At 65.8% G+C, this 23,435-nt stretch overlaps 1 protein-coding gene across 1 annotated transcript; it reads left to right on the top strand.

The window, feature by feature from the left end:
- The first annotated feature begins 2,967 nt into the window (after window positions 1-2,967).
- LOC101935533 (serine/threonine-protein kinase 17A-like) lies at window positions 2,968-17,310 on the top strand. The gene is made up of 7 exons (XM_065577884.1): window positions 2,968-3,310; window positions 9,843-10,055; window positions 13,755-13,899; window positions 14,137-14,263; window positions 14,635-14,683; window positions 15,407-15,586; window positions 15,875-17,310. The coding sequence occupies exons 1-7, from the start codon at window positions 3,216-3,218 to the stop codon at window positions 16,158-16,160; spliced, it is 1,095 nt and encodes a 364-aa protein (XP_065433956.1). The 5' UTR covers window positions 2,968-3,215; the 3' UTR covers window positions 16,161-17,310.
- Window positions 17,311-23,435: the final 6,125 nt, after the last annotated feature.

Here is a 23,435-nt window from a genome sequence, read left to right on the forward strand (position 1 = left end):
TTGGAAGCAGGGAGTGGCTGGTAGGGAGCTGGTGATAGGCAAGGCCCTGTGGGGCTGAGACGTGGCCCATAGCGTGGTGGGGCAAGGCTTGTGCCCTCCCTGCTGGGGGGGACAACGTTCCCGTCTCCGGGGCCATCCATCAGGCACCAGCACAATTCCTCTCCCATGATCCGTCCTCGCTGGAGCCCCACTTCACCGCGTCCTGCCCCCTGGCAGCGGTGGGAGCGTTTCACTGACGGAGGAGGTGGGTGCTGTGCCTGGTAGCAAAGCCCCTGGGGAGACAGCTGTCCTAGAGATGCCAGGGTGATTCTCCGCCTGCACCTCTGGTTGGCTCCTTGCTCCTCTCCAAGGCATCGCAGCCGGTCACAGCCTGAGAACCGGCCCCTCTGATCCCTGCCAAGCATCCCCTGGCAGGTCTGGGGCTGGAGGCAGAAGCTCAGATGGTAACTTCCCTCCAGCAGGAAGCCCCAGCCGGGCCCAACCGTCTTTGCTGAGGGGCTAAGCAGCACTCGGTGCATGCCTGGCCAGGTCGCAGGGGGCCCAGTCTGACCCCAGTCTGTGCGCTGTGCCCGGAGCTGGGCAGAGCCTTGCTGGGGACAGTTAGACCATGTGGCTGCACTTTGCTCTGATAACTTGACTCAGGGAAGCAAACGGGTGGGGCCTGGAGAACGGGGGGCAGCAGCTGGTGGGACTGTGGTGGAGGATGCGCCAAAGAGGAGCCGGACTAAACTCTGCCCCTTGCCTTGCCCACTGGTGCTCGGTGTGGCCTCTCTGGACCCTACCAGATCCTCCTGCGGGGCCTCGCTCTGCACTGGCCAGCTCCCCTTTGCAGCCTGGGGGCAGTGCTGACCCTGTACACACCTGTCCGGGCTTCCCTCCCAGCAACGCTTGGCTGGGGCTGGAGGAGCGCACAGGGCTGGCATGCAGCGCTCTCACCCTGGGCACCAGACTGACGGGCCCACGAGATGCCCTATCACCATCCCTGAGAACTGGGTAGTTACTGCACAGGCTTCTAAGAAGCAGGAAGGCCAGGTGGATCCCAGCTGGGCCTGACCAGGGCCGCTCCGAATGGGGTAACGTCTGCGGCTGATTGGCTGAAGCCACAATGACATCACGCTAGGTGGCTGAGACCCTGCCTTGCAGAATGACATCAGAGCAAAGCGATTCAGGGCCTGGCCGGAGCTGGGTCCCATCTGCAGCACTGCGGTTCATCCATTCCTGGAGTTTAAGGCAGGAGGGACCGTTAGATTGTCTGGTCTGGCCTCCTGCATGGCACAGGCCAGAGAATTCCCCCCGGTTCCCCCGTCCTGAGCCCAAGAGCTGGGGTCTGACTAAAGCATCGCCCAGAAAGGCGCCAGGCAGGACCTGCAGCCCCCAGGAGATGGGGAATCCACCACTGCCCTGGGGAGCTTGTTCCAGTGGTTAATCACCTGCCCTGTTACAAACTGCGGCCTTATTTCTAACTGGAATTTGTCTGGCTTCAGCTTCCAGCCGCTGGTCCCTGTTCGATTAAAGAGCCCGTTAGCACTGGGTATTTTCTCCCCGTGAAACATGCTGTGCTCAAGTCCCCACTGAGTCTTCGCCCTGAGACGCTAAGCAGCTTGAGCTCTTCGAGTCTCTCGCTGTAGACATTGCCTCCAAAACCCTTCCATCATTTCCTAGCTCTTTTCTGAGGCTTCTCCAATCGCACGTTCGCCTCGTCACCAGGCCCCCTACAGCTGAGCTGTCGGCCTGAAAGAGCCCAGAGATCCCTGTGCTGGATGTGGGTCCCGCAAAGCTCTGCGGCCCGGTGCCTGTGTTTGCAGCGTTGGTCGATCGCAGAGGCTGAGGGTGTCTCTCTCACTGGTGCTGCTCCACCCACCCAGCCCCCACTCAGAGTCATTTCCTCTGTTACACCGCAGCTCAAAAGCATCCTTCTCCCTCACAGCTCTGACAGGGACAGAGCTTTATACATATAAGTGGGATGACGTCCCACGTCCTGTAATTAACCGTGATCTACAGGGATTCCCAAGTGTGGGGTCAGGTGCCGGTTCCCTTATGGATTCGTAACCGGGGAGGAATTCTGAGCACATGGGGTGAAATTCACCCTGGGCGTAGGGCGGGTGGCCAGACTGGGTTGAAATGCAGTGGCAGCTGCCCCATTGGGGCCTGCTCCAGACCCACGCAGCCTGTCACGGCTTTGCACACTTGCACCAGGATCCCAGAGCCAGAAACACACGGGCAGTGCTGCAGGGGGTGGGGATGGGGGAGACCCCAATGCAAACCTGGCCCCACCGGTGCACCCACCCGCTCCCTGTCCCCAAGCGCCATTCAAGCGCATGAGAGAGGGAGTCTCTGTAGCTTGTCGTGGAAGAGACGGTGAAGAGGGTGCTGGGTGTTCACGGTCTGTTTGGACGCTGCTGAGAGCACCAGACTTCCTCTCTTAGCTCTGGCTTTGTCATTCCTCTAGCATGCTAGACCGTGAGCATCCCAGGAGCCTGTGCGCTGCCTGACTCCTAGTGGGGCCTGGGCCCGTTTCCATAGCACATACTAAACAACAAGGGTTTGTTATTGTAGGGTCGACTGCGATACACCTAACAAACAAGGGGGGTTGTTACTGCAGGGCTGCTCCTGCCCGCCGGCCTTCAGGCCGGTTTCTGTTTTGTATGGAGGCAGATGCCCAGTCCCAGGTTGGGGAGTGAGCTGGGGGCAGGGGTGGGAGTGGGCAGCGGGTGGCGGGTAGAGGTGGTGCTTTTGCAGCTGGCCTGTGCCCAAGGAGGGGACACAAAGCTGCCTCTCCCCAAGGAGACCTCACCTGGATGCCCACCGAGGTCCCCAGGTGTGTCCCAGCCCCCCCCCCCCGTGGCTGGGGGGGTCTCTCGTGGGGGCTCGTCCCGTCCCACGCGCGGTCTGCAGCACGGACCCCCCCATCCCCAGCGAGCCGCCGCCGCCGAGGCAGGGGGAGGGACCGGGCCTGGAGCCGCCCCCGAGAGGAGGAGGCGCCGCCCGTGGCACGGGGCTGAGCGCCCCCCCCGTCCCGGCCCTGCCGAGCCAGACTTCGCTGCAAACCGCCGGCCCGGCGCACAGAGCTGCCCCCGGAGCCCGGACCGACCCGTCCAGAGCCGCGTCCCCCCTCGTCTGGGACCGAGCCGGCACCGGGACCCGGGGTCTCGGCACCAGCCCCCGCCGGGCTCCGGGCAGCGTCCCCCGGGCGCCCCGTCGGGCCCCCGGGCAGCATGAGCCGCCCGGGCATGGACGCCCCGACCCAGACCCGCATCCGCACCGACCGGTTCGCCGACAGCTACACCCTGCTGGGCCGGGAGCTGGGCAGGTGAGCCGGGGGGTCCCTGTGCCCCCAGACTAGAGACCCCCGCACCCCTCACCGCCCGCAGCCGCGAGAGGGGCCGAGTCTGGCAGGTGCGGAGTGTGTGTCACCTTGTACGTGTGTCGGTGCGAGAATGTGTGTGTGCCATTGTGTGTGTGTGTCACCTTGTATGTGTGTCGGTGCGAGAATGTGTGTGTGTCACTTTGTACGTGTGTCACTTTGTACGTGTGTCGGTGCGAGAATGTGTGTGTGTCACCTTGTACGTGTGTCAGTGTGAGAATGTGTGTGTGTCATTGTGTGTGTGTGTCACCTTGTATGTGTGTCGGTGCGAGAATGTGTGTGTGCCATTGTGTGTGTGTGTCACCTTGTACGTGTGTCGGTGCGAGAATGTGTGTGTGTCACCTTGTACGTGTGTCGGTGCGTGAATGTGTGTGTGCCATTGTGTGTGTGTGTCACCTTGTACGTGTGTCGGTGCGAGAATGTGTGTGTGTGTCACCTTGTACGTGTGTCGGTGCGAGAATGTGTGTGTGCCATTGTGTGTGTGTGTCACCTTGTACGTGTGTCGGTGCGAGAATGTGTGTGTGCCATTGTGTGTGTGTCACCTTGTACGTGTGTCGGTGCGAGAATGTGTGTGTGCCAGTGTGTGTGTGTGTCGGTGCGAGAATGTGTGTGTGTCACTTTGTACGTGTGTCACTTTGTACGTGTGTCGGTGCGAGAATGTGTGTCACCTTGTATGTGTGTCGGTGCGAGAATGTGTGTGTGCCATTGTGTGTGTGTGTCACCTTGTATGTGTGTCGATGCGTGAATGTGTGTGTGCCATTGTGTGTGTGTGTGTCACCTTGTACGTGTGTCACTTTGTACGTGTGTCGGTGCGTGAATGTGTGTGTGCCATTGTGTGTGTGTGTCACCTTGTATGTGTGTCGATGCATGAATGTGTGTGTGCCATTGTGTGTGTGTGTCACTTTGTACGTGTGTCGGTGCGAGAATGTGTGTGTGTGTCACTTTGTACGTGTGTCGGTGCGTGAATGTGTGTGTGCCATTGTGTGTGTGTGTCACCTTGTATGTGTGTCAGTGCGTGAATGTGTGTGTGCCTGACCACTCAGTTTGGGCAGGACTTTGTTGAGCAGTGTGTGAATAAGTTGAGGGGAGGTGTCATTGTGTGTGTGTGTTACTGTGTGTGAGTGGCTCGGGTGTCGCTGTGTGTGTCTCCGTCTGGGGAAGCGTAGCCCAAGCACTGTTTTGGGGCCTCTCCCCTCGGCTGTGCCCGGCATGGAGGCTGTGAGTGGGCCGTGGAAGTTGGTAGTGGGCTCCAAGCACCCGGGGGGCGATACGTGTGTGTTACTGTGTGTGAGTGGCTCAGGTGTCAGTGTGCGTGTGTGTTACTGTGTGTGAGTGGCTCCAAGCGCCCAGGGGGTGATGCGTGGAGGCTCACTTGGGGCCGCACTGCGGTGCCCGGAGGAAGGCCAGGGAGGGGTGAACAGACCTGCCCCCATGAACGTCACAGCTCAGGGCCACTGAGGCAGGGGCCCAGCCCAGGGCCGGGTGGGTTGTGGGAGCAGCGCTTGGCTGAGAGCCGGGGATGGGGGTGGTGGTGGAGTCACCAGATGCTGCCGTGCCCTCGGGGGTTGTCTCTCACTCTGCCGCCTGGGGCTGGGGTGGGGAGGCCGCCTTGCTGGCACCGCCAGCGTCCTCGGCTGACCCTGGGCCAGGCTTGTGGCAGGGAGCCGGCCACAGCACGGACTGGGGGGTGGGGGGATGCCACTGAGATCTCCCTCCCCTCTGGGGCATCAAATAACCCCATGGGGGCACGGGAAGGGCCTTTCCTGGCGTCGCTGGCCCTGGGGCTTCTGGCACCAGCCCAAAGTGCCCAGGTCGGGCTGGGGAGCCGGGGGAATGGGGGGGGGATACAGCAGCTTCTGGTGAAGGAAGAATCTCTCTTGTTGCACACGCCACAGCCACACACCGGGGCAGAGAGCCCTGCCCCCCGCCCCCCCCGGGCAGAGAGCCTGTAACCCCCCCCCGAGCAGAGAGCCCTGCACCCCCATCCCCCTGAGACCTTGCCCCGGCGCCTGGCTTTCACGCCGCTGAAGTGCAGTTTGGTTGTAGCTGCCCGGTGCCCGGCGGGGGGAACCGGTTGCAGGGAGGCCCCCCAGCATTTCAGTGCTCTGCAGACAGTCGGAAGCCGAGCACACTGCGGTTTCTTGCTCAGAGCGAGTCGCTTGCTACCTGCTGATTTCCTGCTAGCCAAGAGGAGACAGATCTCCCTGACCTGGGCCCTGGTGGCTCTGCACAGATCAGGGTCACTGGGTGCTGAGCTGGTGACGTGCCCTATGCATAGCACGGGCAGCCACCGGCCTGGGGAGCTCTCGGTATTTAGCAGGCTGCTGGCGCTCTGAAAGCAGCCCTGGATTCCCCAGGGCTGAGGCCGGAGCTGGTACCACCCTGGCTATCTTTAGCAGCACAGTCTGCCCGGGACAGACGGCTGCAGCTGGCTTCTTGTGGCGGAGGCTATTTCTGAGCTGGAGCCTGGTGCCCTCACTGCCTGGAGCCTGGCCCGGGACCTGGCATTTCACTGGCCAGCCGCCGCTTGTCCCGGTCCACACTGGCTGCTGCCCGCCCTCAGCGGGGATAGGAGCACAGACCTTCCCACCTTCCGACCCTGAGCACGTCACCCTGGGCTCCTGTCTCTGTGCCTGTGGCACTGAGCACCCAGCAGGGGCCAATGCAGCCCAGACGATATGCCCACATGATATGCCCAGCTGCCCCACCCCAGCATCTGAGCCTCTCAGTCCCTGGTGGATTGTGTCCCCCCAGCCTCCCTGCGAAGAAGGGAACAATCATCCCCATGCTACAGCTGGGGCCTGAGGCCCAGAGGGATGAAGGGACTCAGCCAAGGTCACACAGGGAGTCTGTGGCAGAGATGGGAACTGCCCCCCAGGTCTCCAGTGCCCAGCCCAGTGTACAGTCCTTCCACTGCAAGAACCCTAGTGGGGGCTGTGCGGCCAGCTCAGCTCCCCCCCCCTCAGGAAGCGGCGCCTGGGGGAGCTCTTGCTCCCCATGAGCTTGTGAGCGAGAGACAAACTGCCCGTGGCTGTAGCCAGGCCTGGTCCTGCTCTGCTGTGCCCCTCTACCCCGACCCGCAGCCCCCCCACAGCCATTCCTGTTCTGGGTCTCTCGAGCAGGGACGGTCCATCAGGCTGAGCCTGGATGTGTATAAAGAGGAGTCAAGATGAACCAAGGCCATTCTGATGGGGACACACCTGCCCTCACCCCCGTGGCTGGGCCCAGACGCCATTAGGTGGCACCTGTGAGCCCAGAGTGCTGTCTGCACAGCCCCGTGCCCATCCCCTGGCACTGTCTGATCTGAGCGATAGTTCGAGGACCCACCTGGGAGCACAGAGCTGGGAGCTCGCTGGTTCCTGCATTTCCTGGCAGGCCCTGCCCTGGGCACCGAGGGAAGCAGGGCCTGGGGGGCTCCTTTCAGGCACCTAGCCCCCGGCCTGCTCCCTGCCCCATCCCCAGGAGCTCGCTCGCTTGCTGCCCCTCTGGCTTTGGGAGCACAAGCCATGGAAGCAGGTGGCGCATTTCCTGCAGGAGGAGAAGTTGCTCATGTCTCATCTGCCCCAGCGTACCACGGGGCACCCTGGGGACGAGCCCCACAGTGTGGGACTGCAGCGTGGGGGCTGGGCTCTCCCTCAGCTGCCCTGGCTGCGGGGTCCAGTTAGGAGCGGTTGGGGGTGGGGGGTTGACTCCTCGTGCTGCAGGGAGCAATCAGGATGTTGTCCCCGCTGTTTCCTGCGGCGAGACGCACTCGTGCCCAATTTCCGCTCGCTTAGGGGCAACGAACGGCGCCCGCTCCTGGGGACCGGAGGCCGGGAATCCTGGGCCAGGCACACTGGGGAGACAGCAGGCCGAGCCCCAGGGAAAGGACCACGTCCAGCCGGGTGATGGCTGGAACAAAGGCCTCTGGGGCTGCTGGGAGGGCGTCGCTCTGGGCTGGAGTCCCAGCACAGCAGCCCCTGCCCCACTGCTCTGCGCACTAGGAGCTCCCAGGGTCCCCAGGCTGCATGAGAATTAACTGGAGGGTTCAGCCCCCGGCCGCTCCCTTTGTTATCAGTGCCAGGCTGGTGGGATGCGCTCGTATGGGGAGCCGGCCGGGGTGTGGTGGCAACAGCTGAACTGGGCACCAACCCAGCAGGGCTGCGGCCTGCGTGGAAGCCCCCCCCCGCCCCACTGCTGAGCCTGGCCTGGCCCAGGAGGGTGCAAAGCACCTGCTGCCCATGTCTGCAGGGCGCCCCAGGCTCAGGGAGGGGAGTCCTGCCATGCTCATGCCAGTCGCCAGGTGCCATGGTGGCTGGGGCCAGCTGAACAGTGCATTAGCCTCGCCCCTGCTCCTGAGGGGCGCTGGCGGGGGGGTGCGGGCAGGACTGAGGGGCGCTGGCAGGGGGGTGCGGGCAGGACTGAGGGGCGCTGGCAGGGGGGTACGGGCAGGACTGAGGGGTTGGCAGGGGGGTGCGGGCAGGACTGAGGGGCGCTGGCAGGGGGTGCGGGCAGGACTGAGGGGCGCTGGCAGGGGGGTGCGGGCAGGACTGAGGGGCGCTGGCAGGGGGGTGCGGGCAGGACTGAGGGGTTGGCAGGGGGGTGCGGGCAGGACCGAGGGGCACTGGCAGGGGGGTGCGGGCAGGACCGAGGGGCGCTGGCAGGGGGTGCGGGCAGGACCGAGGGGTTGGCAGGGGGGTGCGGGCAGGACTGAGGGGTTGGCAGGGGGGCGCGGGCAGGACTGAGGGGTTGGCAGGGGGGTGCGGGCAGGACTGAGGGGCGCTGGCGGGGGGGTGCGGGCAGGACTAAGGGGCGTTGGTAGGGGGTGCGGGCAGGACTGAGGGGCGTTGGTAGGGGGTGCGGGCAGGACTGAGGGGCGCTGGCAGGGGGGTGCGGGCAGGACTGAGGGGCGTTGGCAGGGGGGTGCGGGCAGGACTGAGGGGCGTTGGCAGGGGGGTGCGGGCAGGACTGAGGGGCTGGCAGGGGGGTGCGGGCAGGACTGAGGGGCTGGCAGGGGGGTGCGGGCAGGACTGAGGGGTTGTGGGGGGAATCTTCCAGCCAGCGTCGTCGTCTCTCAGTTTTGCAAATTCTCTTCCTGCCTGTTTACAAGCAGCCACCCAGAAGCTGTTGGAATCTCTCGGTTTTGGGCACGAAGTTCTGAGCCGGGGCCATTTCCAAACTTTCTGGGGCCAAGCGGCTGTCGCCAGAGGTCGCCCTGAGAACAGCCGAGCGGCTTGGGGGTGGGCTACGACTGGCTCGTGGGGAGCCAGCTCTCCAGTTCTATCCCATGGTGCAAACGGGAGCCGCCGGGCGAGGGGCCTGTCATCTCTCGCTAGCCTCACCCAGGCCCTTGTCCCTGGAGCCCGTCGGCAGGGGATGGGCTGCCTGGCTGCTGGGCCAACTCCCTAAAAGGGCCTTGCTGGGACAGGGCCCAGAGACTGCGTGCGACAGGTCGGGACTGGCTCGGTGGCCTGGCCTGTGACGCTGATTGACGCCCCGGTGGGGCGGGACAAGGGCTGGTTCCCTGGGTGGCTCCTGCTAATTGGGAGCAATTTGCTCCGGCTTCGTCCAGCTTTTCTTCGGGGCCAACGATGCGAGACCAGGGCGGGAGCCAGGGTGCGCTGAAAGCTCAGGCCGGGCGCTGGCTGATGCACGGCCCGGCCCAGCGTGGGGCAGGCTGGCAGGGGTGAAGGGCTGCACGCTGGGGGCCGCTCTGTGCCAGGAGGGGGTAAAGCCCCGTCTCTCTCTTGCAGCCAAGGGGTGGCTGGAGCCAGAGCTGGGGGGTCGGGGTGAGGTGGCGGCGGCTGCGATCCCAGGGGCTCTGGCTCACAAGAGGGGCGGCTGCTGTCTGGATGCGGCTGGAGCCGTGTGTGTTGGTCGGGACCCACATGTGTGGCACAAAGCAGCCTGTGGGGGAAGCGCTGGCACATCTCCGAGCGCCTGCTGGCTGCTGCCCCAGGCACTCCAGGGGCTTGGCGGGCGCAGCGCACGTGGGCCTGTGCCCGCTCCCCTCGGGGCTGTGGTTGCGGCGCCGTGTGCTGGGGTTCTGGGGTGCCCCCAGCTGCCGCTTGCTCAGGAGCTCAGCCTGGGGCCTGGGCCACATGGTTCCCATTAGGCGAGGGGTTCCTGGAAACGGCAGCAGGGAACGTCTCTGTTTACACGGCGAGATCCTAGGATCCTGGCTCCTCCCTGCCCTGCAGGGTGGGAGCTGCCCCTGCCCCTGCTTGGTGACTCCCTGCCCCGGGTGCAAATCAGCGGGGCACTCGCCTGGCAGGGGGACGGGGGACAGGCCAGGGAGCAGGAGGCCTGTGGATAATGGGGGTACCGGCCCTGGAGTCGCGGAAGCTGCACCTTGTGACTCTCTCAGCTCAGGGGTTCATGGGGGGCTGGGAAGAGATGGGAAGGCGGGCAGGGGGGCCGTGCTGCATGGGGAGGGGGTGTGATGATGGAGGGGCCGGGGCCAGCCCCTGCTCAGTTCCCTGATGGCTCCTCTCCGCAGGGGAAAGTTCGCGGTGGTGAAGAAGTGCTTGGAGAAGGCCACGGGCCGGGAGTTCGCAGCCAAGTTCCTGCGGAAGCGGCGCAAGGGCGAGGACTGCCGGCTCGACATCATCAACGAGATCGCCGTGCTGGAGCTGGCCGCCCGCAGCCCCCACGTGGTGGATCTGCACGAGGTCTACGAGACGCCCGCCGAGATCGTGCTGGTGCTGGAGTGGTGAGTGCCGGGCGGCGGCTCAGCTCAGGGGTCCTCGCCGCCATGAGCCTGGGCAAACGGGGCCCCCTCGCTCCTCGGGGGGGTCCCCACACTGCCTCACCCCTCGGCTGCTCTCGGCCCCACCCCTTCCATACACGCCCTTTGCTCTGCGGTGTGAAGGCTGCAGGCTGGGCCCCTTCCCTGGTTCTGCCAGTGGGGTCGGCGGGGGCAGGACCCTCTACAGAGCAGGGCACGGTCTCAAGTTGCAGTGGGGGAGGTCCAGGTTGGATATTCGGAAAAAACTTTGTCGCTCGGAGGGTGGTGAAGCACTGGACTGGGTTCCCTAGGGAGGTGGTGGAATCTCCATCCTTAGAGATTTTAAGGCCCGGCTTGACAAAGCCCTGGCTGGGATGATTTAGTTGGGGTTGGTCCTGCGTTGAGCAGGGGGTTGGACTAGACACCTCCTGGGGTCCCTTCCAGCCCTGATATTCTGTGACTCTCCTTGGGGCTGCGGGGGGGGGCGTTTCTGATCAGGGCCCTGCAGTCTCCTGTGGCCTAGAAAGTGCTTTCCAGGGCCCTAGAACAGCCTGTCCATAGAGCGCGGACAGGGGGTACCTGCGTCAGGCACCAGCTCCCTGCCCTGCCCGGCGCCTGCACTTGAAACCTGCTGCCTCGGCTGGGGCTGAGCGGAGCAGGAAGTGACTGAACCAGAGCGTGTCTGAGAAACAGCCTCAGCCCCGTTTCTCATCTCCCTTTCCGGGCAGCTGCTGATCTCGGGGCCGCATCCTGCCCACACGGCTCCACCACAGGGCCCCAGCTGGGTCCCCAGAGAGCGCGGCTTCCTGTCTGGGGCCTTTGCACGAACCAGGCCAGGCTCATTTACCAGGAAAGAGACTCAGGTGGTGCCGGGACGGCAGCGGCAGGAGGGAGAAGTGACGCTACAGGGACCCCCCTGCACACACCGCAGGGCTGAGGGGACCGTGGGGCTGACCATGGGGTGGAACGGAGCAAGGGGGACCCTGTGCTGTTGGCAGGGGGGGCTGGTTCTAGGAGCCCAGCTGCCCCCCTGCAGTGGGAAAGGAGCCTTTGCTACTGACAGGGCCTCTGGACGGTCCCACTCTCTGCCCTCCAAAGGCTGGTGGGGTGGGGCGGGGCGGTGTGTGGAGGGGCGCCAGCCCAGCCTGCCTGGGGAGCACCCCCCAGGGAGGAGGGGGAGCTCGGCCTTCATGTCGCTGTAGGGACTGGACGGACTGAGGCCTGGGCGTGTTCCTCACTCAGGCCGGGTCGGAACTGGTGACCCAGAGGTGCTGGGACCCATCAGGGCTGTTCCTGAATCCCCCCTCGCTGGCCCTGGGACAAGCGGGAGGGGCTGGGCTGGCGCTGGCTGTTGCCGGCACGGTGCCATGGGCACGTGAGGCAGGCTGGGCATCTGGGGAATGAGCACGTTCAGCGTGGATGCTACCCTGGGCCCCTTGTGCCAGTATAAACCCCAGTAATGGCACAGCTCTTGATGAGGTGCTAGCAACAGGCACCTGACCAGGCAGCTGGGGGACCCCACGAGACCTGGGCCTTCCTGGCAAACGCACCCCGCCCCGCTGGGCATGTGGGTGGAAACAGAAGCTCGCAGCCGCTCTGGGTTTTTTCTGAAAGCGCCTCGCTGGGTCTTGGGTCCCTTAGAAAGGCAGCTGGATTCTGCTCCCCAGCCAGCGCGCTGGGTGGCCCCAGGGAAAGGTGCGTGGGTGGCTGTCTCTGAAACGCGACCCTAGCTCAGCGTCGAGTTCCCAGAAACAGCTGGTGGTTTCGCGCGCGTGTTTTTTGCTCCCAGAACGGGGCTGTGATCTGCTCTCGCTGTAACCACAGCATGAGGTGAGCAATGCGAACCTGCCCGTCAGCACGCTCCCTCCGCTCGTACAGCGGGGCTGACAAGCCCCAGCCGAGATCAGGGCCCCACGGTGTGCACGTGCAGCGCCTAGCACCGTCCCTGCCCCACAGTTTACAAGCTGAATAGACAAGACAAGGGTGGGAGAGGACCAGAGGGGAAGGGACAGGCCCAAGGTCCCACAGCAAGTCAGGAGTAGAACCCAGGTGTTCAGACACCCAGGCCAGGGCCCTCACCACTGGGCCTTGCTGCCTCTGATGTCACCTAGCGAGTCCCCCCAGATTTGGGGAGCAGCTCAGCCTGGAGTGACCCCTCCATGGCCTGGCCCACATTGGGAATTGCCCCAGTTCCTGCAGTCGCAGAACCCACCCTCCCGGCCTGTGCCACCTACCACGATCTGCCCCCTCCCTTCCCGGCTTGAGGTGGGTGCCACAGGGCATGGCTGAGCGTGGCACTGCAGACACTCCCTGTCTCTCGGGCTCACTCCTCCAGCTGCCTCATTCACAATTCAGTCCCCTTCCAGGGTAACAAATCTCCAAACAAAACCAAGGCTGCATTCACCCCACTTGGGCTCCCTTCGGCCAGTCCCCTCAGCATTACCTCGCCGTCTCCAGAACAGAGCCCTGCGTCCCAGGCACCTTCCCGGAGCCCCTGACAGCCAGCTGCAGCCCCTCCCTCGAGGCCATGCCCAGCCCACCTGCTCTCTGTGGTTCCTCTACTCAAACTCCAGGGCCATCACCCCTCTGATCCCGGCCAGCTGGGGCCAACAGCGAGCCCAGCCCCCTTTAAAGGGCCAGCCAGCCTACACATTGTGGTCTCCAAAGGGGAAGTCTGGGATGAGGCTCCTGGGATGGCAGCGCTGGGGATGGACAAAGACCCACCCGTCCCACGGGGGCACCTGGGTTCGGCCCTGCTCTGAAGCTGTATCCGACCCTTCCCACCCTCGCTGGTCCCGTGGGTGCAGGCTCCCCAGAGAGGTTTCTGGCTCTCCCAGCTCCTGCAGGCCAGCCCCTGGCGGCCCCTGCAGCTTCTGGTTAATCGCTGGCAGAGGCCGGAGGGCGCAGAGCTGCGCAGACACCCCTGGCCTGGAACCAGCCCGGCTGGCGCCCAGGGACATGCAGCATCCTGGCTGCTTGGGGGCACCTCGGGGTCAGCCCCATGGGCGTGAGCAGCTCCACGGGCTGGTGCTGTGCGCCCTGCGCCCCCTGCCAGGGCTGGGCCTGGAGCCGGGGCTGAGACAGGCAGGGCCTTGCCAAGCTGGGTGCACGGCCCTGCCCTCTGGGCGCTGGGGCTGCGGTTACATAACCAGCGAGGAACAGGCTGGGTGCTGTCACCGCTGTTCTGGGCCAGGAGAACGACCTGCCAAGAGCTGTCTCCTGGGATCCCGGCAGGAGGAGGCCGGGGTACGGGGCCCCAGGGTGGCTGTGCCGACGCAGGGACTGAGGGTGGAGCCCTTCCCTGAGGAGTCCCCGCCCGCCGGCCATTTGTGAAATGAGCAGACCGTCAGGACGCCTGGGTTCGATTCCCGGCGCTGGAGGGGAGCGGGGTCTAGGGATTAGCACCGGGGTGGAGGGGGAGGCTGGGAATCAGGTGGCAGAGCTATGCCTGCACTGGAGAAAGGGGGGTTAGCGTGTGCTGGTGCTGGGGGGTTAGCGTGTGCTGGGGAGGGGGGTTGTTAGCATGTGCTCGGGGTTAGCGTGTGCTGGGGGAGGGGGGTTGTTAGCAGGTGCTGGGGGTTAGCGTGTGCTGGGGGAGGGGGTTGTTAGCAGGTGCTGGTAGCTGGGGGAGGCATTTGCCAGCAAGGCTCCGTCCCCCCCCTCACCTGCCACCCCCCCCTTCAGCGCGGCCGGCGGAGAGATCTTCCAGCAGTGCGTGGCGGAGCAGGACGAGGCCTTCACCGAGCAGGACGTGATCCGGCTGGTGCGGCAGATCCTGCGCGGCGTCGCCTACCTGCACCAGCACAACGTCGTCCACCTGGACCTGAAGGTACCGGTGGGGCCGGGCGGTTACTGGGGGCCTCCCCCAACTCGGAGCAGAGTCTCTTGGGAGGGCAGGACGGGTGGACACAAGCTTGGAAAGGGCTGGTTCCCCCAGGGCTCCTGGAACCCCCCCTCGTCCCCACGGTGGTGGGGTCCCTCCCACCCCCCGTCCGTGCAGGGGGAGCGGAGCCCAGCCCTGCCTTGTCCCGGCCCTCTCGGCTCACACCCTGCCCCTGCCCTGCAGCCCCAGAACATCCTCCTGACCAGCAGCAGCCCCCTGGGCGACATCCGCATCGTGGACTTCGGGCTGTCGCGCCGGGTGGACGCCATGCGGGAGGTGCGCGAGATTCTGGGCACGCCGGAGTACGTGGGTAAGTGGCACTGCGGTGGGCAGCAGAGACCGGGGACGGGTGGGGGAGGGACGGGCCGACACATCCTTGTTGGGCTGCAGCCCTTTGGTCGTGAATCCACAGGGGTGAATCTGCCCCGAGCGCCTGGGTTCTGAGCCATGTGCCCAAGGGCCCTGGCACCTCGCTCCAGCAGAGACAGGGACTGGGCATGGGTCTCGCCACCCCCCCGAACCCGTTCAGCCCTGTGCTGAGCTCGCTGCGCAGTGCTGCCCCCTCCAGCGCCCCCCACTCCCGCTGCCGGCCTGGGTGCCCTCCTCGCCCGGGGGCGGAGTCGCTGGCACAGCCTGGCACCAGCGGCAGGGTCCGTAACTCCCCTACGTTTCCCTTTGCAGCTCCCGAGGTCCTGAGTTACGAGCCCATCAGCACGGCCACCGACATGTGGTAGGTCTCTGTGGTCCCTCTGCCCTCTCCTAGGGGCACGCGTCGGGGGGGGGTCTGTCCTTTCGCCTGTGGGGTGGGGGCAGGGTAACGGCACACGGGGGGCTGGTGCAAAGAGCAGGGGGGGGGGGTGTTTCCTCGCTGCAGGTCACCAGGTAGCTGCAGGGTTTGCTCGCAGTGCGTCATCCGCGGGGCTGAGTTCCTGCTTGTCCTGGCACGGGGCACCCTGGGAGCCAGGGCGAATCTCCCCTGCCCCTGCCGATGCACTCCCCCCAGAAACCGCTCTGCCCTGCCCCCAGCGTCCTCGGCCCCTCACCCAGCTGGAGGAGAGGCCGGGGAGCCCACAGTGTGGGTGTAGTGCCCGCTTGTGGCATGATCAGTACTGCAGTTGTGACCCGCTGAGGGGGGGTACAGGGCTACGTCCCCTCCATGCCCCCCATCAGCCCCCCCAGGCCCTCCCCGGCTCTGGGAAGGAGTCTTAGCTCACGGTTGTGAACCTGCCAGCGTCCGGGAGAGGAGCAGGGGTGAAGGGGGGGTCCTCGGGCCTCCCTGGCCACAGGGGCCGGGCTCAGCCTGGGGAGGGGTCGGGAGTCTCATGGGTTTGACCTTGGCCGCGGGGGCTGCTCCTCCTCCCGTCACCCACAGAGCAGGCGGCTAGCGCCGATGGGAGCCAGGCCCTGGCCCACTGGGCTCCCCGCTGGCTCTGACCCCAGGGGCTCTCCCCAGGAGCGTCGGGGTGCTGACCTACGTCATGCTGACGGGCGAGTCGCCGTTCCTGGGCGACACCAAGCAGGAGACCTTCCTGAACATCTCGCAGGTGAACGTGCAGTTCCCACCCGACGTCTTCCAGGGCATCTCGGACCAGGCCATCGACTTCATCCGCTCCCTGCTCGTCAAGAACCCCAGGTACCCGCCGCTGCCCCCTGGCCTTGTCATGCCAGCCTCAGGGGCACGTGGCACCCGGGCCAGAGCCTCCCGCCAAGCACGCGCTCCCTGCGCCTGGGGAGATCGGCCCTGGAGCCGGCCTCGCACGTGTCGCAGCTTCGCTGGCTGCCAGGGTGTCGCCCTGATGCGAGCGTGGGGCGGGAGGAAGGCTGGACTCTCGGGGGCGGCCATGCGGGAGGGGGGCAGTCGCAGGGGTAGGGCTGAGGACTCCTGGGCTGAGAGCACTAATCCCCTCCCTCCTGCCTGCAGGAAGCGGGCCAAGGCCGAGCAGTGCCTGCAGCACCCCTGGCTGGCCCCAGCCCCGGCCCCGGCGGTGGAGCTGGCGTCCCCAGTGCGGGCTGAGTCGGAGCAGGCCCCGGCGAGGGAGGGCAGCAGTGGCCCCGAGGAGGACGAGGAGCTGGTGCTGGTGGCCTCTTACACGATGCCCTGCCCCTGCCGTCAGCTGGGGGGCTTGGAGGTGCGGGAGACGGAGCTGACTGGGGCGCGGAAGCCGTTCCCAGCCCTGCAGGAGATCGCCCAGGAGCTGGTGTTCTGAGCCGACCGCTCGCATCCCCTTTGCCTGCTGCCTTGGAGAGCAGTGCGCCGGACTCGCCCCAGGCCTGCCAGGCGCATTTCCGAGCCTGCCCCGGAGTCGGGGCCCCTGGACACGAGAGGGACGGGCCCCTGGGAGCAGGCGCAGCTTTGCCTCGGTTCTGGGGGAGCCAGACGGGCGCCTGGGCCGCTCTGCCCCGCAGCCACGGCTCCGGTGTACATAGCGCTGCAGGGGAGGACGGAGCCTGCCAGACGGGATAGGGTGGGTCACTGTGGGGGAGGGGAGCCCCCCCAGCGTCAGTGATGGGGGACAGGAGCACCCGTTACCAGCAGGAGCTGGTTGGGGGATCGCTGCCCTGCATGGCTGGACGAGGCGGTGGCTGCAGGAAGAGACCGAGCCCCTGTGACCTCTACTGGAGACAAACCCCATGGAAAAGCCTCGGGGGTCACCCCACAGCCCCACATTCAAACCGAAATCCGCAGCAGCTGCCAGTGGGAGCACAGGGCCCAGCGGGCCAGAGGCTGCTTCAGCACTGAACCCGGGAAGCTCCATTTGGGGGCTGGCCCTGTGGCACAAGGATGCCCCCCCCCCGCCCTGTTGTGGGGCATGGAAGGGCCCCACTGCCTGGCCCTGCCGCCCCCGGGCAGCTTACCCAAGCTTTGCCTCTGGTTTCTTAATTAGCAAGTTAGTTACTGGCCCCTTTGGGCTGGGGGAGGTGGAGGGCTGGGCTGCACGGACGCGCTGTTCTGTGCCAGCGGGCGGGGCACGGGGAGAGCCCTGGTGAGGGCAAGGGGCGGCTGGCACCAGGAGCTGACAGTGCCACCCGATTTCGCTGAGGGTCCAGGTGCCGATTGCAGGGTAAATAGGAGCGGTCCCTGTGCTGCCTGCGTTCACACCGTGGCGTCTGGCCGCCAGGCAGGGACTCGAGGGGGAGCCCCAAGCCGGGAGCTCCTGCCAGCAGGTGCCTGGCCCAGCAGAGGGGACAGCAGCCAGGGCCCGGTGCTCCAAGCTGCAGTCACGTCCGGCGCTGGGCGTTGCGGCTGCCCTGCAGGGCTAGCCCCAGGAGGGAACGGGCTGCCGGGTGCTGCCGCTTGCCATGTTGTTGCTTCGTTTTTTTTTTTAAATAAAGGATTAAAGTTTCTATCTATAAAAATGTTGGCTCCTCCCCCAGGGGGTTCCCAGGGGCCTCGTGCCCCACACGGGCCCCACACTCTCACCCAGACAGGCACAGAGCCTAGCTTTCATGCCCAGGGGCTGGGCTGCAGCCAGCAATGGCTAAGGGAGGCTGCCCAGGGCCACCCCAGCAGGGCCCATTGCCTGCCTCTCCCCGGCAGACAGGAGCCTGGGCTCCCTGCGAGCTGTTGGGGTGGGTGGGGGGGCTGGGAGGAGCAGGTGTCCCAGGCCCCAGTGGCCTCACAGTCGCTGGCTTTGAAGGGAGCAGATTGCAGGGGCTCCCCGGCCCCATTGGGGCTGCAGTTCCGGCCGGCCCGGGTGGGCTTAGCCCCGCCAGGCGAAGTCGCGGTGCGTAGGGCAGGTACTGCATTCCCAGCTGTGACGAGCTCCCCGGAGCGATGGCAGAGCAGGCGGCAAGTGACTCTTAGCCCCTAGTGCCCGCGGAGGGGTGGGGGGGGCTGAGCCACGCAGCTCCTAGCCTGGCGCGCCGAGCACCCGGCTCCCTGCTCGGGCCATGACAGTCCAGCGCCTTGGCTGCCTCACGCTCGCACCTGGCCAGTACGGTGCTGCCGGGCACAGGGGAGCTCAACAGGTTTGCCGCTCTGCCAGGCGGGCATTGGTTCACCCCCTTCCCCCAGGATGCACCCAGGAAATGCCGGGTGTCCCTCAGGACATGCACATGGCAGCGCCAGGGGCGCCCCCATCTCAGCTTGCGTAGCCCTGCACAGCCCCGCTCGGCAAGTCCTGCTAGCACCCAGTGCCTGCTGGGCAGCCCGTCTCCGTGCACCCCCCCATGCCAGGGCCATGCAGCCCACGCACCCAATGTGCCCCCAACACCCCTCCCCCAACAAGCCAGGCAGCCTGCCCGGGGGCAATGCCCACAACGCTCTCATGGCCACGTGCCCTTGGTGACTGGCCAGCACCCCCGCAGCGCTTCCTGGGGGGGGCTGCGGCCGAGCACAGCATCTCTGACCCGCCCCGGGGGGCTCCACCTGACACCAATAGCCCCCCGGCGCTGCAGCTGCCCCCAGGCAGTGCCTGCCTGTGGGAGCCCTGCCCCCGTCCCATGGGGGCCACCAGCTGATTGGATGCTGCCCGCTCTGCCAGGAGGGAGGCCGATGCTCAAAGGGGGCAGGCAGCATGAGGCCCTCCAGCCCCCCGAGATTTAAAAATCCAAGCGAGCGAGGACTCCCCTGCTCCAGGGAGCTGGCCTCCCGGAGCCTCTCTGTCCCATCTCCTCCCGCCCCGCCCCCACACCCCGTCTGCACTGGGCCTGGGTCCCGGCCGCCCAGCTCTCCCAGGGGCTGTTTTCACCCCATTCCTGCCCTGCAGCCTTTGTGCTCCCACTGTGATCTGCCCCCCGCGCTTGGCTGGGCTGTGAGCCCCTCAGGGCAGCTCCCCCTGCCCCCGCCCAGGGAGCTGGCCCCACTGGGTGTGGGGCAGCTCTGCGCCCCAGGCCCCTTTGCCCAGCCCAGCCCCAGGGCGGGCAGGGGCGCCAAGGCTAGGCCCTGCTGTTAAGAGGCTGCACCACTCCTGCCACCTAGCGAGCGCTCGGCAGCGTGCAAGGGCCTGATCCCTACGTGCCAGGCCAACAGCCCCTCACCCTCGGGCCTGGCCTAGCTCCGTCCTGCTGCCAAGGCGGCCGCGGCCCCTGGCCCCAGCCGAGGACGAGGGGCTGCAGCCGGGGATGGAGTCTGGCCCGGAGCAGGGCTGGTCAGCAGAGGGCACTGCAGCTCCAGGCTGCGATGGGGCGCAGACAGCTCCCCCCTCCTCTGCCCATTTTCCAGCTGACGCTGCCCTGGGCATTTTCATGGGAACCTGCAGGGGCAGCATCGCCCCCAGGGCAGAGCCGGTGCACAGGAGCCCGGCCCCCACCTCGCCCGTCCGTCCCCTGGCACCCAGCCCACCCCGCCCCCAGAGCAGGGGAATGGCGGGCCCCAGGCAGGAGCTGGCACCCAGCTCTCCGGGCAGCCGGGATTCCAGGGAGGATGCCAGGGCTGTGGCCACGCCTCGGCCCAGAGGAAAGGCCGGGCTCCCTCCTGTCTCCCTGCACAGAGGTCAGGGCTGGAGCCGGGGCCCCGCTCAGGGCTGTAGGTGCATGGGCAGGGCAGCCGGGTGCCATGGGGTGGGCTGGGTAAGCTAACCGACGGGGCTCTCTCGGGGGACAGTGAGCGAAGCCCCCAAACTGCCCCTGCAGTTACAGCCTGTGATCAGCTGGGACTGTTCTTACTGGGGTCTGTGAATGCTGACAGGGGAGTGTGGCTAGGATAGTCTGCACTGGGGGGTGGGAGACTGACCAATGGAGAATACTTGAGCATCTAACATGAGAACCCAGGAAGGGGTTAGAGGCCAGGTGACACCTTGGCCCGGGAAACTGACAAAGGCTGGAGAGAGAGTTCAGAGATGGCTGGGCGGCAAACGGGGCTCTGACCTCCCAAGGGGGCTAGGTGCCCTGGGACCCCAAGATGGACCTAATGGGGGAAATCCTGTTGTCTGTGCCTGCAAGACCTGCCTTGGACTGTGTTCCTGTCGTCTAAATAAACTTTCTGCTTTACTGGCTGGCTGAGAGTCATGGTGAAGCCGGGGGTGCAGGGCCTTGTGTCCCCCCACACTCTGTGACACAGCCTCCTTGGCTCTATGCCACCCGCCTGCCTCCCCCTTCCCCCAGCTCAGGCCCTTCCTCTGCCCAGAGCTCAGGCTGCGAGGTGGGGTCCCAGCCTGTCACTGGTTATTCCACATGGGCTTGGAGGCACTGCACAAGGCTGCCCCACGTCTTGTCCCTTCCCCTTGCAGTGTGCAGGCCCCCCCAGACGTGCCCAGCCCGCCAAGGGGCAAGGAAAGATGGATTGATCTGCCAGCCCCAGGGGCCTCCCTTCAGCTCCACCTTTAGCAGATCTTAGAAATGGGCCCCTGGGCGCAGGTGGGGAATAGGGGTGGGGGCTTCCCCCGCTCTGCCAAACCCCATGAAATGGCAGGGCAGAAGTTGAGATGCAGGAAACCCCCCTGCAGCCCTGTGGGGCTCCTGTCCCCTGTGGTACTGAGGGCAAGGTGGGGCATGCACCCCCCTCCCCAGCGTTAGGGCGGGGCTGCTGCCCGTTGAGAGGAGCGGGGAGCAGGGCTGTGTGAGATGCCAGTGGGCGAGTGGCGCTGTACTCCGGGGTGGGGCCCGGGTGCAGCGTGTCCTGCCAGGGGTGGTGAGCCCACTGAGGAGATACAGACTGTCCTGCTCTCTTCCCAGCCCCCGGGCTCCTATTTCCAAACGCTGGGCTCCAGGCCAGGGCATTCCTCACGCTCCCGGGCCCTGGCCGGTGCCCGCAGCGGGAGGAAGACGAGAAGGGGAGGCCTGAGAAGGGAGCGACGGCACAAGAGGCTGCTTTCGCCCACAGCTCCTGGCCCCTAGGAAGGGGCTTGCGGGGCCACTCACCCAGCCCCATTACCCGGGGGCCTGCCCGGAGCAGAGATGCCCCTTGCTGCCATGAGGCTAATGCAACAGGGACCATTCTCAGACGGGGGGGGGCAAGGAGCCAGAGAACCCCCCCCTTATGGGGGCCAGGCTAGCCCTGCCCCCCATGCACACCCCAGGGCAGCGGGTCACGGTTCTCCATCTGTGCAGGCCTGAGTGCTGGCCCGGCGGATGCTGGGGTCTCACCCAGCCCAGAAAGGGGAAGGCGCTGCCAAGGGCCAGGCCCAGACCCACCCGGGCACTCAGGCCCGGCCGTCGCAGACTTTTCTACCGAACGCAGCTGGGGGGCGGCCCGTTGGCGTGGGGGGATGGGTCTGCAGCAGCTGGGTGTGTTGGAGGGGGACGCGGCCCCCCAGTACGATTGATGGCCCTGTGGGGAGCTCAGCCTCTGGCTGCGTGGGGCCTGCAGTGCTGAGAACACGTCCGGAGGAAGGCGGGACGACTGTTAAAGACAGAGGGGGGCACGCCCCAGGGGATGGGTTAATCTGGGGCTCACAGCGGTGCTGCTCCTGCAAGCAGCCAGCAAGCAGCTGTCAAGAGAGCTGGTGCCCCTCAGCCAGCACTGGGGGGAGGGGGCAGGGCTCCACATTTGCTCTAAGAGCAGAAAACAGCAGGAACAGCGTAAAATTCAGCGGGATCCTCCCCTGGGGAGCCGAGCACAGACCGGAGACCCAAGGAGATGGGTGAAAACCCCAGTCCCAGGGGGCCAGCAAGCACCAGCCACCCTCAGCCCCACGAGCGCGGCGGATGCAGACAGGGTTAGTTAGCAGACGAGAATTGAGTCCCCGCAAAGCTGCTTTTCCACCTGCCAACTCCCTCGCTGGACAGGGTGGGGTGATGGGTGCCCAGGAGAGACCGGCTGGACAGCAGGTGGGGGTGGCCAGGAGAGAGCGGGGGGGGGTGAGAGGAGAGAGAGAGTGTGGCTGGATAGCAGTTTCCTGGGCCCCCAGGCCCAGAGAGAAGGAAACCCAAGGAACAGCAAGTCTGGGGGGAGGTCAGGGCTGCCCCGTGATACCGATGGGGTGCATTTGGCTGCATAGCCCGGGGCGCACGCTGGCCAGACTGACCCGTTCCAGGCAGAGCCCCGGCTGGAGGCTTCGCTCTGGCTTTCGGAAGAGGCTGGCTAAGGGCACAGACATTCCTCGGCTCTAGCCAGCGCTCAGCACGGTCAGCGCACTGCCCTGGTGCCAGCTGTGGCTACGGCACCCCCAGCCGGAGGGCACGGGAGGTGGACGCTGGCTTGGGAAGCCAGGGCGGCAGCACGGGCAGCTAAAGGGGAAGGAGGCACCGGTTGGCAGCAGGACTCTCTCGCCAGGCCTGGTTTCTGGTGCACGGGGCAGGGTGGTCACTGTTAGAGAAGCAGCCCGCTGGTGGTTTTTTGCTCCCAAGGCTCCCCCTGCCCGGCCTTAAGGGGAGTCCCCCCCCAGCGATGAGATGACAGCTAGCAATGGCTCGTACTGCAGGCAACTGAACGCCCTTCCGCAAGGTAAGCGCAGCCCAGCTCCCCTCAGGAGCCAGGCAGTGGAAGGGGGGGGGGGGGCTACAGGCACTGACTGGCCCCTGCCAGCCAAGTCAGACCTATCGCTCCAAAGCGGTGAGGGGAGAGACTGGCACGGCACTAGCGCCAGGCAGAGCCACGCAACCACCTGCGTACGTTGAGCAGAGGCGTGAAGAGCCGACGCTGCTTGGAGGGGAGTGCAGGGGTCAGAGTTACCAGAAAGAAAGTACCTGGGGAGGGCCCTGCCTGTGCCAGGGTGCAGGGTGAGCAAGAAACCCTTCCCCCAGCCCCATATCCAGAGCTCCAGGCTGCACCCTCCTGGGCCAGACCCTCCGGGCTCACAACAGCCAGAGGCTGGCCCAAGCGGCAGCATTTTTGACTGGAAAGATCTCTGGCCACAGAAAGACAAACACGGGGCTCAGCACAACTCAGCCCTGCCCCTCCATGGAACGCAACGCCTCCCCGACAGCCTGGAGGAAACACACTGCCCTTGCAGGCTGGGAACCAGCCCCGAGCAGCTGGGAGGCATTCGGCTCAGGTGAGAGGTTGGGCCCAGGGAAGGACGCCCTTGCGGGGCTGGGACCACCTGCCCTTCGAGGAGAACAGAGGGAGCCCCCAGCCCCAGGCCTGTTAAACACCAACCCCCAGAATCGCGTCCCAGAAGGATATCAAAGTTGACCTTTCAGCCCCCACGGCCAAAGGCTTGTTGGCAGCGGCTAGTCTCTCCCCTAGCAACACTCCAAATAGCCCCAAAAGCACTGGCTGGGGAGGGGCAGAGCGACCCCCACGTACCTGCGGAGGTGGACGGGTCTAGAAGAGGACTGACCAGTGCTGTTCCCTGCTCTGCACCTGACCTGTGGCAGAGCACCTGCTCTGGAGCTCAGGTCTGGATTCCCCATTGGGCGCTCTAGTAAACAAGTGCCATTTTATTAAGTAGCTGCACCTGTCGGCCCCCGCTTGGGTTCCATCGCTCACTGCGGGATGGGGCAGCGCTACCCAACCGCATCTCGGTGACCCTAACATGGCCCAGAAAGTGCCTCCTGGCCTCTGCCCCCAGTGCCCGGCTAGCAGAGAGCAGCTCCAGGCGGAGAGGAACGGGAAGGCCCTGCCACGCGCTGGAAGGAATAAATGCAGACAGCTCAGG

The sequence above is a fragment of the Chrysemys picta genome, chromosome 24, assembly GCF_011386835.1.
Source record: "Chrysemys picta bellii isolate R12L10 chromosome 24, ASM1138683v2, whole genome shotgun sequence".
Lineage (NCBI taxonomy): Eukaryota > Metazoa > Chordata > Testudines > Emydidae > Chrysemys > Chrysemys picta.